Below are 16,350 nucleotides of genomic sequence, written 5' to 3' on the forward strand. Positions count from 1 at the left end.
TAGCACGAGGCTTTTAGGGAGCTCACTGGCTTCAAGTTCCATCGGAACTCCGAAGTTAAGTGAGTTCGTCCGAGAGCAATCCTATGATGGGTGACCCACTGGGAAGTTATCGTGTGAGTTCTCATAAACAAAACCGTGAGGGCGTGGTTGGGGCCCAAAGCAGACAATATCGTGCTACGGCGGAGTCGAGCCCAGAATATGGTGGGGGCCTGGGCCAGGATGTGACAATTCAAATTCTTGGTCATGTGGCAACATCACGTGCTTTGTGAATCACAAGAATGCAACACTTAATTGACAAAGTGTCATACTCATAATCATTCACAAAACACATTAAACTCTTTTTGTTAGAGAAAAATGACTTGAAGTAGAGTTTTATTAACAACGAAAGGATCCTTTTTATTCGATTCATATGATGACTAAATAGTCTTCAAAGCGAATATTTTTTATACTAATTGATCTTTTAATGATGTTATTTGTAGGATGAAATCCTTCTTATAGAGGAGGAAAGTTTTATCCATTTTATACAATCATCAAGAGCCATGCTCTCCTAAGGTCCTCATTTTCAGGACCTGCGTGGACCAAATGCATATTAGCTACAAGATTGAATTAGTTTTAGATCCAAAGACATATTTAACAACTTAATAAAGTAAAACAAGAAAATAAGTTTCCTAATGGTTGATGGATTTTATTTATTTATTATAAAGATATATTTTTACACTAAGGGAAGGAAGGAGTTCGGTTAAGCCACACAATGGGCAACCTAATTTGGTTCATAATTCGCCATCTACGAGATTTGAACCTAAAATGACTCACTTACAAGTGAAGAGGAATACCAATAGATGTAATACTAAGTGACATATTTGATAGATTTTAAGTTAGTTTTGCTTTATTAATTTGTCAAATATTTTAAGCATTTAGAAACTAATGCAATCTTATGACTAATATGAATTTGATTCTCACATATACTCAAATGAAACCTTGGGAGAGCAAGACTCCAGTCATCAAAAGTGGTCCTTGCAGCTAAGTTCCCCAAAATAAAACACTAGTTCTCACACGTGCTGCATTCCAAGCGTGAGTTATTATTTTTTAAATATAAAAACAAAACAAAACAAAAAATGTCCGACGACTTTTATAAATAGAAAACAAAAAGAAATTAAGCAGAAAAAAACTGCGACCAAATTTTTGCATACCGGAAAAAGGGAGAGAGTTGTTGTAAGTCTTGAGTTTTTGTTTGTGTTTGGTGTGGGAGTGGGAAGGAAGAAGAAGAAGAATGGAATTGTTGCAGAGGCACAGAGCAGAAACGGTAAGCATCGCAATGGCTGTGGTGGTCATTGGTGTTGGTACGGCCTACTATTTCTACATCACCAACAAAACAAAACAGAAAGGTCTCTTCTTCTTCTTCTTCTTCTTCTTCTTCTTCTTCCAGTCATCCATTCTTCCCTTTCTATGCTTTATTTGTCAGTCCAAGTTTTCTTTTTTTTAAGCTTTCCGGAATATACCTGGATTCATTTGAAACCATATCATTCAGACGGACTGATTGGATTCTACCTGTTCCGTTGACTGTTTTGATGATGGGTTTCAAGCAGATTGCTATGTGTGTGTGCGCGCGCAATGTGCTCCAGGGCTCCAGGGACACTGACATGGTTCAAATATAAAGTTGATTGCTATGCTATGCTATGAATGATGAATCTAGTCTGTGATTAAATTCGATTCGGATTCAAACTCTCAGTTCTACTAGACCTTAATTCTTTCTAGTTTTTTGTCAGCTATATCAACTTTTTTCGACATGGCGCCCTATGATAACGAATCTATTACATTCACAATTCCTAACGCAGTTTTCTGTCATTACAAGAAAAATACTTTGCAATTCCTACTATAATTATATATAGAAAGCAGATATTTGATTTCAGAAATGATACTTATCCTTTTCCTATGGCCGGTAGGGGGCTTGTTCTTTGAGAATTTATGCGGGTGCCACTAGGCTTCATTTATTAGTAAGAAACTTAGATGTATTTGGCAGGCCGGTTCTAGCTTACCGTTTCTAAGAATCAAAGGAGGAGTGCTCAGTGTGGTGTTAGAATCAGGACAAACAAAAGCAAAATATTGATTAGCGACTTGAGGGCGTGTGTGCGAGTGGCTGTTGATACGAGTATGATTAGGTTCATTATTTATTAAAGAAATTTACACTTATCATATAGAGCGGTAGGTCTCGGGTTCGAGACTTGAGAGCAGCCTCTCCATAAATGGGGGTAAGGCTAGCCGACATTCACCTCTCCCAGACCCTGCGTAAAGCGGGAGCCTTGTGCACTGGGTACGACCTTTTTTTTTATATAGAGCTGGGCACCTCTGCTATTTTAATAGTTATCTTTCCTTTTACCCTATGAAATATTCTACAAGTTCAACGATTCTGATTTGAGCAAAATCAATCTTTCATGCTAATACTGACTGCTTTTGCTTGACCTTCTAGAGTTTTAACCCCAACCAATATGAGCCGTGATGACATCATATTGCACGTGTGATTGTTTGCAATGTATGACTCATCTTTATGTTATCTTCATGGTGGAAGGAAGATCAAAGATTGTAAGAAACATATTTTGTTTCTTCTTGTTTTTATACACTCATCTGTTCTAAGTTTACTCGGCCGCAGAGTAGAACAAGTGACTTTTGGAATTTGCAGACTTCCTACGTACATGTCATTCATGCCTTTCCTTTCCAGTCATTAGTTTCCTTTGTTGCATTTGCAGAAGCATAGTTATTTTCAGCTACTTATTTTATTTTTATTCTTCTTCACTTGGTTTCAACTACTTCTCTGTTCTGTTATCTCCCAAAGACTTATATTTCTGTTGAAAGAAAATTCAGTGATTGAATGAATCCTGTTTGTTTGGATGTTCACTTCTGACTTGCGTAGCACTATCCGTCTCTTGAGTCCGCCTTTAAGTTCATGCTTGCAAAATAATCAGCCAGATCAAGATTTATATAACCATTTGATTACCATCATCATATTGGTTGTTTGTCGTCACAGTTTAGATGATCAAATGATTTCCGATATTGCTTATTTTTTCAAGCAGTGAACCTTGAAGAACCTACAAGTTAGTCCTTTTTTATTATTGAACTACAAACGAGATGGCTGGAGGACATCTGCAGTTTTCACTATTTGTGGGAATCTAATCGAACCGCCATGCATATTTTTATACATTTGCTATATTGAAAGCCCCTTTGGACATTTCTTGTGCTTCAAATGTACAGGAGCTGAAGGAATACAATAAGGATTTAAGTAAAACCAAATCACAGGAAGCTTACTTGATATTGCAAAGAACCATTTGCAGACGACTGATAGTTATATCATAATTTTAGCATTTTACCTTTTGTGGCATTCACCATTCTGTAATTAAAATGTCATATCCCCAAGACAACAAGAAGTCCTACTTTCAAGGAATTTCTAGTTGATTAACATTTGTCTTTACTGTATGCTCCATATATTTCTGTGGATATGCGTTTGCAGAATATGCCTAATACCATGTGTCTTCTTAGGTTGCTTGGATCCTGACAAATTCAAGGAATTTAAACTTGTTAAACGCACTCAGCTCAGCCATAATGTCGCTAAATTTAAATTTGCTCTTCCAACTCCATCAGCAGTGTTGGGACTCCCTATTGGACAGCATATGAGTTGCAGGTTTGGTTCGTTTTTATGATCCAAATCCTTTTTTTTTTGTTCCTTTGAACAGGTCATGCTTAGTTTCAACATGTTTGATACTTCTATAATTCTTGTATGCTTGATTTTTGCTATCATGATAGTTTCTTGTAACTCATTGGTTAGTTTCTTGTAACTCGTTGGGTTTTCATACAGAGGGAAAGACAGCCTTAATGAAGTAGTCGTCAAACCATATACCCCAACAACTTTGGATTCAGATGTTGGATACTTTGAATTAGTCATAAAGGTCTGTTTTCTTTTTAAAATTTCTCATGAATCACTTATCCTGCTTGGCCTATGTTGTATGGTTTGATAACTTTTTAATTTTTTTTTTTATCATATGGGTAGATGTATCCACAAGGAAGGATGTCTCACCACTTCCAAATGATGCGTGAAGGTGATTATCTAGCTGTGAAAGGACCTAAGGTAATTTTTTTCCTATCAATTGAGAGTCCATATCAACTAAAAAGGAACAAAGAAGACAAAGCTGTAGAACAAAAGAAAAAAGCATTAAAACCCATTCGTTGAACAGCATTTTCAGTAAATATCACCCCGGGATAATCAGGATGCTGTTTTAGGACCAAGGTTAAAGACTCTAGGTAAAAATACAGTATTTTCTATGAGATTTTGAATCATTCATGACGTTAACTAGTACTTCCCTACAAGTTAGTCCTCCAGACTTTCTACACTTAAGCTAGGAGCTTCTAATCCCCTCCAAATAGATTAACAGGTCTATGGAACTTAACATTCTACGTGTTCCCCTTCATTGGAATTACTGCAATTATTGAAGCATTCAAGGTCAATCTACTTTCAAAATCTCGGGTGTAGAGAAACCATAAAATGTGTTTATGATACCATCCCTTATTAGTTCAGACAGACACCACAATTGATATATTAGTACTGGCGGAGTACTGTCGTTCAGTTCTCTCATTTTCGAAAGATCTCTCAGGCAATGCACTATCTACATTAATTGAAGCGATGTTAATCCTTTTCCATATAATCATCCAGGGACGATTCAAGTATCAACCTAACCAAGTTAGAGCTTTTGGGATGCTAGCTGGAGGCACTGGCATCACTCCGATGTTCCAGGTACGTAATTGAGTTTGTCTGAGCATTACACAAGGTACTTTTCTTCTGTTTTCTGCACACGTCATTTGGGATGGTATAATTGTTTTTATTTGTCCTTCTGGTTTCACAGGTTGCTAGAGCCATATTGGAAAATCCCAGTGACAGAACATATGTACATCTTCTATATGCCAACGTCACATATGAGGACATCCTATTGAAAGTAAACTCTCTCTCTCTCTCTCTCTCTCTCTCTCTGTGCGCTCCATTTTCCCATTCGTTCAATACTTACCCATATCCAGAGTAAAGATCTATACATTAGGTTGTATGTATTCATATCTATATGTCCAATACATGTAAGGTAATCTTTTTTTTACCAATGCTTTCAAGAAGTTCAGTTGTAAAAGTTGAGCCTTAGGGCAAAATTTTCTTGTAAATCCTATTCTAATAAGTTTGGACACGTAGCAGGCAGTCCTTGTCCTTTCAGCTTAATTTGGAAATAAAGGTTCCTCACAAGGTAAATATTTTGGCTTGGTTGGCGGTACATGGGAAGGTTGACAGCTGAGATTTACTCCACGAAAGCCAGTTTCCTGTTTTTGCTCACGTTGGTGTATTTTATGCAAAAGATCAGGGGAGAGTGGATCACGTTTTTTCTTTTCTTGCCCATTGAGCTGAAAGCTGTGATGCTCTATATTTAATGAGGTTAATGTTTGTTGGGTTTGTCGAGTGAGAAGTTTAAAGTATCAAGTGGCGGAGAAAAGGCAGATTAATACGGGTCGTCATGGTGGCCATGAGTTGGGTTATATGGTTAGAAAGGAATCAGTAGGTCTTTGAAGATGTCGGGGGGAAGGAAATGGAGGTGTGGGACAAGGTCAAGTTCTGGGCACTGCTTTGGTTTCTGTCTCTCTTACCTTTAGGAGCACATCTCTGTACAATATTATTGAAGATGGAAAAGTCTGCAGTGTCATGATTAATTTTAGTTTCGTAATCTAGATGTAGTTGTTTGTGTCAATGCTCTTCTCTTTTTCTTTTGATGGATCACTTGTCCTATTTACTGTACAGTTTCTCTTATGAAAGCATTGATGGCATAATGTCATTGACAACTTCATATATCTTTAATTGTTTGACAGACTTGCCGAATATTGATGTTTTATTATGGTTAATTGCCTGGCTTACAATCCGTAAAACTGGGAGGTTTAGCCGATTGTCTAACTTTATATAATTTTTGTCTATGCAGGAAGAGCTGGACAATCTTTCCTGTAACTTTCCCAATCGTTTCAACATTTATTATGTTTTGAATCAGGTATCTTTAATTTGGTTTTGAAGCCACTCTTATGTCTGTAAACTTCCAATTTGACGAGTTGCTTTCTCTCTGTGTTTCACAACATCATTACATATGATACATTACACTGCAAACGAAACATTGTCAAATTAGCGTCAAGCTCGGGGTAATCCAGTTAAAGTTTGTGGCAAAGGCTTTAGGTATACCAGAAAGTTTGAAATCACATAAGGGCGCCTCGTGATCTTTTCCACAAAATTTATTTCTGAAGTTGAATACAAATTCTTTTACCGGGGGGATTTCTTCCTTTCAGAATATCTTGTGAAAGATGAATAACTTACAACATTGCGTTGTTATATGTTCAGTATGCGATTAGTGTTTGTTTGATACGTTTGATTGTCTATTTGTCACATTTCTGTCTAACAAATTGATGCTCAGAATTTTGTAGTATGTACAACAGTGTGGCATTCTGGATTTTCTCGTTTTGAACACGATGAATGTCGTTTCAGAAACTTGCTTTGCTTATATTCTCTATGCATTTCGAATAATTAATGTTAAATACCATCTTCAGCCCCCTGAACAATGGGAAGGTGGTGTTGGATTCATATCAAAAGAAATCATTCAATCTTACTGCCCGGCGCCAGCACCGGATATTAAGGTAACTTCTCCCTCTCTCTCTCTCTCACTCTCTAATTCCAAACCTTCTTTCTTTCTAATTCGAAACCTTGGTGTTACCAGATTTTGCGATGCGGACCACCACCGATGAACAAGGCTATGGCTGCTAACCTCGCGAGTCTGGGATACAGTCCCGAAATGCAGTTCCAGTTTTAGGTCATTCATGGAGCTTTTGTGATGATCTCCGGCGGGGTTTCCTATCTCTAGCAATAACATAAATAAGGAGCGTGTTTGTTCAGGATTACCATTATTTATTTGTCCTCGGACACCCAAAATTTGCTTCATAACTTGTTTTAGCATTAACCACAGAAATGCCTTCGCTCTTTTCTTTTGTATGGATGGAACTCCTTAACATTGATTCCAAGTAGAAAAAGCAAGGCTCTTCAATCAGCTTCTGACAAAATCACACGACAAAGTGCTTCTTTAGGAAGCGCTTGCTGCATTTCTACTAAGAAGCACTGCAATTTTTGGTAAATTATCAATCGTGATTTAAATTCTCAAAAAGTTATTTTAACGTCGTTATCGTCCCTATTGAAAACAAAAAATTAGAGAGGAGAGTTCAGGATGACTATTTTGGGTTAAATTTTAAGATGTTTCCAACACTTGCTCTCCTAGCCTCTAGGGTAATGCTAGGATGACTAAAAATTTTTAACGAAATTGCATTTGCAACATTCGCAATCGACCATCTTCATCTTCATTCAAAAATCTGTCATTTCCTCTGTTTTTGAGTATTTTTAAATAGGATAGAGTGCATTTTACACCAACGTTTGGGGGTGTACATCGAAGTGGGCCACGACCTTCAGATTTTGTCAATTTATACCCCTAAAACATTGGGAAATTTTTGGAAATACGGCCATTTTAAGGGTCACCTATTGAAATATATCCTACATTTTCTAACTTTTACAAAACTAACCAAAATTGAAAACACATTGCCAAACACTGATTCTAAATTAACAAATGAATTATCCATCTACAAAATGTTAAATACTTTTGCACTTTGATACCAAACAATGCCTAAATCTGCAGACGTGAGAATAGACAAATTGGCTAAACAAATGTGCGCCCCTCTGTGCAACCAAGTTCGAATCCTCTTTTGCAGTTTAGATTAATTTCAGATGCGTCTTTTGTAAAAACATAATTAAAAAAATATAAAAAGGCCCCGAGAGGCAGCGGAGAGTGCGAATAGACAGGAACGTTGGTTCAAACAAGAGATACGACATCCCTCCCGACCAGTGACTACTTAGCACATCTGACTTGACACAAAAAGCTTCCAGAGTTTTTGAGAACCTTCTCAAATCTATCGTCTTCGCATCCCGCGCCCACGACCGCCTCCACGCCCTCGACCTCCCATGGCACTTGCAGCAGCTTCTCCCTGTGCACTCTCGGACTGCTTTACCACCATATCAACAGTTAGCTACCTGATATCTAAATAAACTCTACAATTATGATTAAGAGGAACGTCCGAGAAGACTACTTTCCAGGAGATATGAAAGTGAGGTAGGCATAATCATAGAAATAGAAAACGGAAATCACATTACCTTTGGGTTTTTTACTGTCTCGTCGACACTTAAAACAAGGCAAGCAGCCTCGGTAGCAGCATTTATAGCATTGATCTACAGGAAATGATGGGGTGTTATGTTGTTAAAAAGTAATAAATCACTAACTCGTGTGTGACACATCTACGCAGTTAGAAAGATAACAGGATACCTTCACAACAGCTGGCTCCCAGACAAAGTTAGCAAATGAATCCGCAATTCCACCTGTGTTGATGTCGACTCCATAAAGTGCACCCTCGCCTGTTAAAAAGTTTAAATCGTTCAGCGAACAAATATAATTAATCACTAATCAAAAGCCAAATACTAGAATAACCATCCAACACATTACATCTTTGCAGTTAACAGAGTAATCTTGCCTTCGATAAATAGAAGAAATGAACGTTTGTTTTGGCTCCAACGCATGAGTTGTAACTTACAAACAAAATAATGAAATAAATAGATAAACAAGGTCAAATAAAGTGAGAACCCAACCAGATGGATGCGCATGTTTCTGTCTAAGTTTGTTTAGCACATCAGTCGCATCAAATCCCGCATTATCACAGAGCTGCCGTGGGATAACCTGCAACATAAGTGGAACACTGCTGATTAAGACAACAATTACGCTTCATTCAAAATACATTCGCAGTAGAAAGAAAGCGTTTTTTTTTTTTTTTTTTAAGAAAGCCTTTGGACATTATATTCCCAGCACAAAAAACATTAACGTATCATGTTTATGATATGTTTCTTACATCCCAAACATATCATAATAATGTTGTTATTCAAGACAAACAAAAATTTATTTAAATAGTAAAACTAATATCAAGAGTGGTTAGATATCATGACAAATAAATGCCACAAAGAGTACTACAGTCTTCTTTGTTTTTTGTTTATAAGAAACACAACAATTATTCGGAGATAACACAATGAATACGATAAGCATGGACCAGTAGTCCATGAAACACATAAGCCTACAGAAAAAAAACACGTTAACCCTATCTTACTACACTCTACATAAAAGAAGCAGTACTAACCTTAGGTGCTTGAGGCAATAGTTACCCCAGCTACATTGAAGTACTAAAACAGTTCAACTCCTCACAAAGCCCAACCAAGCAAACATTAAAAACCTAGAGCTCTATTGGCTATGATGACAGTTCATTCTGGCATTCTGTCTCATTTGAAATTCAGGAGAACAGCTTCAAGAAATAAAAATCCAAAAACTGCTAAACTAAAAGAATAGACCCTGTTCACCAAGGAAAAACTAAAAGTATAAAAATCCAACTTCGAAACAAGTCCCAATGACTACAATTGAGAAGTGAACTGAAATCCTTGGATGAAAGCAAAAACTAAATTATTAAACATAGAATCCAGTATTATCCAAGATTATATGTTAATTTCAAAAGTTTCAAACTAAATATTAATTTGGAAACAATGCATGAGTAAGTTCATCTATTCCATATCAATGAGTTAGAAATCAGAAGTAGATACATATTACATAAGAGATTTATTGGGGACCTTAAAATTCTTAATGGTGATCAGTTTAAGTATTGGCACTGGTTTAAGCCACTACAGCGTAACATAAAAGCCCAACAAAGCATACCTCAAGAGCTTTTGCATAAGAGTTGATGAAAAACTGAGACTTCCCCCTGATTTCATGTGCTTTCTGCCGCAAGTACCGGCTGATTTCCATCTGCCATCAAAATTAACAAAACAATCATAAAGGCCTACAATATTTCTCAGATACCGTGAGATCTCACTAATGCTAAGAAATGCATACATCTATAGCACCACCACCAGCAACTACAGTTGAATTCTTTAGCGCTCTTCTGACAATCATAATAGCATCATGTAAACTTCGCTCAGCTTCCTCAATAAACTAAATAAGAATCCCAGGGAATAATGGAGGTCAGAATTGAAAAAAACAAAACTTCAAAAAAGAAAACAAGAAAACAGGAAACAAAGAGTTCTTATGAACATGTGACAAATTGAGTAACTTCAACAAATGACATACCTGATCAGCTCCACCACGAAGAACAATTGTAGCTGTCCTACCCGACGGACATCCACTAAATATATTAAACCTTTCATTTCCAACTTGCCTTTCCTCAAAACACTCGCACGTTCCGAGGACCTAGAAATCAACAAAACTAAACAGTTTCAGTTGACTGAGAACAAGCGAGATGCTTCCCAACTCAAGAAGGGCACTAACATAACTCTAGGAAAAAATGCCCACAATTCTACATAAAATATGGTCTGAAAGAGCATGAGGTAGGAACCTCATCAATAACATTGTTGATGGATGTTTGCACAGTCCCACCAGTGGCAGCAGCTACCCGGTGCAGATCTTCTTCAGTTACACGTCCAGCACAGAATATATCTCTATCTGCAAAATACTGTTCACAGAAAGAAAAGAAGAAAATTTGTCAATAAAACTCTACATCTTTAACATGGCCACAAAGATATTTTACTTACTATCAGGATGATATAAATTATCACATATCAAGTTATCAATCCAACCATTTTATAAAAATTGAAACCATGAAACTTCATAATATCACTGAATTTTACTTGTGTTGTTCTACCAGGATCAAAATCAAACCACCAAATGTCATGCATACTAGGACAACTCAGAGCTAAACATAGATTTGTATTTTCCAGCGGTGATAAAATGAAGATTGTGTTGTCATCTTGTGAAAAGGTTAAAATTGTATAACCTGGAATAAAACTTAATTAAGGGGAAAATTGCCTTTTTGCCTGATCAGACAAAACGCTCTCAATTTCTATCATAATTTGAAATATCGCACAAGATTGCGCAATATAACGCGAGATCTCACGTCACAGACGGTATTTTTGTGACATATCATAAAAATATAACGGAATACCCCAAATCTCGTGAATATGTATGAGATATGATATGAAACGTGCAATAAATTTTCATATCCAGGTGCTTTTTCTTTTCAATTTTTTCCAGCAGCCTTCATGGTCCATCAAGTTTCACGCCTCTTCCTCCATCACCCTCCGATTTTGCCAGCCCTTCAGCCAAACCGGATAACTTTTTTATTTTGTTTGGGTTTTGTGATGATCTTCGTTAGTTTTCCTTCTAATTTGTACCAAATGGGTTTTGTGAAATAAGTGTGCTGATGCTTTTATAGGAGTATAAGATCATCATTATGTTTATGAATATTTGGTTATTTTTTAAAGTTTATGGTGTTCTTGAACTTGAACTATGTCTTTAGTTCTATATTATGCATGAATGTGAAAATGTTGTTGAATTGTGCTTTGGGTGAAAGTATGTATATATTTTTTTCACTATTCTCTATGCAAGTCTTGAATAGCTTACGCATCACCACTACATAGTGCAAGACTGCGTAGCCCAAAGCAACACCTTGTGCAACGCCAATTCAAACTTTGATTTTTATACACTTCTTTGCATTACCGAAATCATGAAAACAGATTTTGTGCAGAATTTACCTAAGAAATTAAAATAATCAGAAAAAACTTTACCAATTCTCTTTGGATCTTTTACCAAACAAATTAAAGCAATCAAGTGGATAACAAGTTTTGAACTCATTTAGCAAGGATAAAATCTCCACCTGTGTTGCCAGATCGCCTATAGCCAGCCGTGAAAGAACAACCTTGGCTCCACTCTGCACACACTTATCCAACTTGTCATAAATAATATTCCATTCTGCATCAACAATGGACTGATACTGGGATGGATCTGACAACCTGCAGTGGAAAGAAAAACCTCAAGTGGCATAAACAAATTGTAATAGAATTCAACTATAATATATCAAAAGGAAACAAAGAATCCTACCTTATCTCAGCATTTTCTTTCTCAGATTTCAGTTCCAATTCAATGTTCAGTAGAAGTATTTTGGGATTAAGAAACTTCTTTGGCTGTTGTTCAAACCCAGCATATGAAAATGTCTTCTTGAAGGCAACACCATTTACTAAAAAGGAGTCACGCATGTTGCCCCCAGAAACCTGTAAAGCAACCAGTTTCTCATTACACATCATTCAATTCAAGCTATCATGTCCTGCCAAAACTAGTTGTTCACTACTAAGCCTTCTTTTACTACAATGAAAACAACCAAGAAATATCAATACCCACAACAATTCTTGTCCCAAAAAAATTTCAGAACATAGTGCCAGAGTCTAAATCAAAAGGCAGATAACACAGAAACGGAAAAGGACTTTGAAGACCAAAAAAAAAACGATAATGTAACTTTTGTTGAGACAATAAAACATGGTGTAATGAATGTAAAACAATCACAACATACCAGTATGGAACTCTTTTATCATAAACAGTAATCAAAATTCAAATGTCCAAAAATTTAATTAACATACATAAGCTTTTTTTTTAGTGAAAAAAACTAAATATAGGTGATACATGTTTCGAGTTCTTTTATTTAACTTGATGCTCATTTGAAGAAGATGATATATAAATCCAACAAGTTAAATCTTTTAGGGTGAGTTAGGGAAAATTGGCTGGGATAAAATAGCTCACTAGATTCAACGCATCTTGAATAAAAAATGGATGAAACTTCCCAATTTTCTGTCCAAGTTGAAGGTAAAAGATGGACTATTCATAAAGAAAGTTGTCCCTTCTAATCCCAATAAATAATAGTAAGATTAGAAGGGACAACTTTCCTTCATGTCTACCATCTACCTTCAGCTTGGACAAAATTTGGAAGTATTCATCCATTTTTCCGTACAATATGCCTTGAAACTAAACTGGTGAGTTATCCTATCCAAGTTAATCCTGTAACCTCTTTAACTTACCTATATCCCACACCCTCATCTCTCAATCCTTAAGTTTCCATCCCCAACCCCACCCCCACCCCTACCTCTTTCTTAACTCTATATACTCCTCCCATTGCCAACCCATCTCTCCCTCCCTCTAATCGTGTACCTTAGCACCAGCCCTCTCTCACAGCACCAGCCTGTACGTTCCCAACCTCCTTTGCTGTTGTTGTACCCTCACGGTGTCCTTAACAGTTAAATTTCATAAACTCATGGAGAAAAACAGTTAATAGCTCTGCCCCGTCACCGGAAACCACTGGTCTGAAATTCAGAACCAGAATCCAAGTCTCAATGCGCATTTTGTTGGCTATTTTACTTGCAATTTTATACGCATACTATTCATCATCATCAGCAATGACATCCAAATCAACCATAGCTTATAGTGAGAACAAGTCAGACTTCCTACACTATAGGACAAATTCAGATTCACCCTTTCAAGGTGTTATCCACAATTTGGTTTACCCATTGTCAAATCGTTTCAATATTTCAATCATATAAAATGCATAGTACATGGGACTTCTAAGCATTAAATATCGATTTTAAAATCATGAGTTCTCTCGACCCACAGCCAATTGGTTTTGGGTTGAAATACTCCGACTTTAGCATGACAATAGAGCAGTTATTAATTGGCATATCTCGTCACGGCCACATGTTCTTCATCGCATCAGAAATAATTAGCCCATGTTTCTGTCTCAATCTAGGCACATCCAAGGGACATCTTAAGAACATAAAATGTCACAAACAACATGGAAGAAAGAAAAAGGATCCGAAAAGAAGACAAAATTCTTCTTTGTGAACTTCAGTAAAGCAGCCCTTTGTGAACTTCATGTTTTACTCCTACATTGTGATTAACTAGTACGGAAGAAAACAACAATAAAGGGCTCGGAACAAACTTAAACGAATATCCTAGTGGTTCATGGAACATGTCTTATTCTGATCATTTCAATGAATGCAGTCTATTGAAATGCAGTCAGAAGTCTAAAGCCACAGGAAAACTCTTATTAACACAGTTGGCGGATTACAAAGAGATATTTAATATGGGCAAAGGACACCATTCAAATTGAGGTCTTCCTAAAATCTATTTTAGGAATTTACCTTCTTTATTCCAATCATGTTGAGACGATCTTCATCACCAATCGCAATGACAGCATCCACGACCATGGATGCAAAAAATTCCTTTTCTCCACCAATGAGTTTTGAAGATAGTGTTGTAGCCGCACATTTAGCTAGCAGGTGTTTCTTCTCTTCAAGGCTTTTGCCCTCTATACTTACAGCAAGTTCTTTGATTTTCTCAATTGCCTACACACAATGTATAATATTTAAGATACAAAGATACCAGAGTAAACATCTCAATCATACAGAGATTTCTTTATAAGAATCAGACGTAGTAATTGAAAATTTAATTCCTATCACATACCAAATAGCTAGCAGTGCGATAACTTTTTATCAAGCTTTGTGGGTGCACCCCATCCTCAATGAAAGGCTTGGCCTCCTTCAGAAATTCCCCTGCAAGCAGAACAACTGTTGTGGTTCCGTCACCAACCTGCACCGGAAACAAAAACGGTTAAAAATCTTCTAAACCATGTAATATGGAAAGGTTTTATCATCACTTATAACAGAAGATACCGCAGTATACCAAGTCGGTTGTCAGATCTACCATTCCTTTTTTAGTTTTTTATTTTTCATTTTTGGCCAGGAAGCTGATTCCTAACAGAAATTCTTTCGAAGCTACAAGGCCACCCACCCGCTTTCAAACACTACATATAAAGGTCGTACCCAGTGCACAAGGCTCCCGCTTTACGCAGGGTCTGAGAGAGGTGAATATCGGCTAGCCTTACCCCCATTTTATGGAGAGGCTGCTCTCAAGTCTCGAACCCGAGACCTACCGTTCATAGGCGAAGGCACTTGCCATCGCACCAAGTGCGAAGGCACTACATATAAAAGGTCGTACCAGTGCACAAGGCTCCCGCTTTACGTAGGGTCTGGGAGAGGTGAATGTCGGCTAGCCTTACCCCCATTTATGGAGAGGCTGCTCCCAAGTCTCGAACCTACCGCTCATGGGCGAAGGCACTACATATGCTGGAAAAAAATATAATTGAAGTAGGCATTCCATCTGCATTACTCCCAAACATTCACTAGTACTGATTCGGCAATTCCATAGCACAAGCGTAATTCTTGAGCTTGTAATTAAGTAAAATAGAATTCGGATAACATCCAAAACCCATACCTCAGAATCCTGAGACTTGGCGATGTCGACAAGGATCTTGGCAGCGGGGTGAACAATATCGAGCAACTTCATGATGGTGGCGCCATCATTGGAAATAGTAACACTGCCCTTGTCGTCGTGAATGAGTTTGTCCATGCCCCTAGGGCCCAGCGTGGTCCTTACCACATCGGCCACCGCCGTGCAGGCATTTATATTGCTCACCAGCTGCGCCTTCCCTTGCGACGTATCCGTACCCTCCTTCAACAGTATGATCTGTGGTTGCTGTTTTCGATTTCAATTTGTCCGGTTCGGGCATTTTCACAAACAGTTAGCAAGCACAACACAAAACAGTAGCTCATACGCAAAGAAAATAAAAGACAGAGAGCGTACCAGCATGGATGACATCGTTGCCGATGCGGATGTTAAGGCGGACAACGGAGCGAGCGACGGAGGAGGGAAGAGAGAGGAAGAGAGAGAGAGTGAAGGGAGAGGAAGAGAGAGAGAGTGAGAGTGAGAGAGAGCGAAGGAGTAGCGTTGGAAACAGAGAGCTAGGGTTTATACTCAAAAGTGAGTTTCTCTGGCTCCTTCTAGTTTTTTGCTATTCTGAAATGACCTGGATCCCCTTTGCCCACCAACAAAATTTAGGGGTATTCAATTGAGAATTTGAAATATTTTAATGAATTTATAAATTTATGAATTTTTATAGAGTTTAAATGATTTGTAGATATTTTATATAAAATTTTGATTTAATTTTCTTGAAATTTTATAGGAAAATGTAAGATTTGTGGATGCTTAAAATACACTATAAAATCTCTCTAATTCTCTCTAATTCCTCAACTTTCTCAAATTCTTTAAAATTAATTTCTAGTTGAATATATCTGAAATGTTATAAAAAAAATTTAAATCTTAATTGAATACACCCGAATGTTTAAGAATTTTAATAAATTATCTTAAAATTCTAATTGAATACAGCTTGAATTTCAAAGAATCACTTAAAATCCTGATTGAACACCCATAGATTTATTAAAAGAATTAAAACCCTCAAAATCTCAATTGAATATACCTCCTAAATATATATAAAATAAAAATAAAATAA

General features: G+C 37.0%; 2 protein-coding genes across 4 annotated transcripts; one reads left to right on the forward strand and one right to left on the reverse strand.

Annotated features, from left to right (window-relative positions):
- Positions 1 to 1,143: 1,143 nt before the first annotated feature.
- Positions 1,144 to 7,100, forward strand: LOC126589486 (NADH--cytochrome b5 reductase 1-like). The gene is made up of 9 exons (XM_050254790.1): positions 1,144 to 1,385; positions 3,532 to 3,673; positions 3,848 to 3,938; positions 4,040 to 4,117; positions 4,700 to 4,780; positions 4,890 to 4,979; positions 5,994 to 6,059; positions 6,607 to 6,693; positions 6,774 to 7,100. Exons 1-9 carry the CDS (start codon positions 1,271 to 1,273, stop codon positions 6,864 to 6,866), a joined length of 843 nt encoding a protein of 280 aa, XP_050110747.1. The 5' UTR covers positions 1,144 to 1,270; the 3' UTR covers positions 6,867 to 7,100.
- A 539-nt stretch (positions 7,101 to 7,639) lies between these two features.
- On the reverse strand, positions 7,640 to 15,872 carry LOC126589483 (T-complex protein 1 subunit eta). Of its 3 annotated transcripts, none has more exons than XM_050254786.1 (14): positions 15,645 to 15,872; positions 15,276 to 15,536; positions 14,466 to 14,591; positions 14,144 to 14,347; positions 12,060 to 12,229; positions 11,836 to 11,971; positions 10,519 to 10,635; positions 10,254 to 10,373; positions 10,020 to 10,118; positions 9,843 to 9,932; positions 8,738 to 8,825; positions 8,418 to 8,506; positions 8,249 to 8,323; positions 7,640 to 8,100 (listed from the first exon to the last, which is right to left on the reverse strand). In XM_050254786.1, the coding sequence occupies exons 1-14, from the start codon at positions 15,657 to 15,659 to the stop codon at positions 8,008 to 8,010; spliced, it is 1,683 nt and encodes a 560-aa protein (XP_050110743.1). In that variant the 5' UTR covers positions 15,660 to 15,872; the 3' UTR covers positions 7,640 to 8,007. The 3 variants fall into 3 exon arrangements, with proteins under 3 accessions (XP_050110743.1, XP_050110744.1, XP_050110745.1); XM_050254787.1 differs by having other exon boundaries at positions 7,640 to 8,097; positions 15,645 to 15,871; XM_050254788.1 differs by having other exon boundaries at positions 8,035 to 8,135.
- Positions 15,873 to 16,350: the final 478 nt, after the last annotated feature.

This window comes from Malus sylvestris, chromosome 11 (genome assembly GCF_916048215.2).
Source record: "Malus sylvestris chromosome 11, drMalSylv7.2, whole genome shotgun sequence".
NCBI classification, from domain to species: domain Eukaryota; kingdom Viridiplantae; phylum Streptophyta; class Magnoliopsida; order Rosales; family Rosaceae; genus Malus; species Malus sylvestris.

What these genes read in the sequence shown, in the direction of transcription:
- LOC126589483 (XM_050254786.1), bottom strand. An exon ending in TTCGTGGTGGAGCTGATCAG is followed by an intron (nt 10,119 to 10,253) that starts GTATGTCATTTG and finishes ATTCTTATTTAG; the next exon opens with TTTATTGAGGAAGCTGAGCG. An exon ending in AGACAGTAAAAAACCCAAAG is followed by an intron (nt 8,101 to 8,248) that starts GTAATGTGATTT and finishes ATGGTGGTAAAG; the next exon opens with CAGTCCGAGAGTGCACAGGG.
- LOC126589486 (XM_050254790.1), top strand. Translation starts at nt 1,271, where the DNA reads ATGGAATTGTTGCAGAGGCACAGAGCAGAAACGGTAAGCATCGCAATG. An exon ending in TAGCTGTGAAAGGACCTAAG is followed by an intron (nt 4,118 to 4,699) that starts GTAATTTTTTTC and finishes ATAATCATCCAG; the next exon opens with GGACGATTCAAGTATCAACC. An exon ending in CGCCAGCACCGGATATTAAG is followed by an intron (nt 6,694 to 6,773) that starts GTAACTTCTCCC and finishes TGGTGTTACCAG; the next exon opens with ATTTTGCGATGCGGACCACC.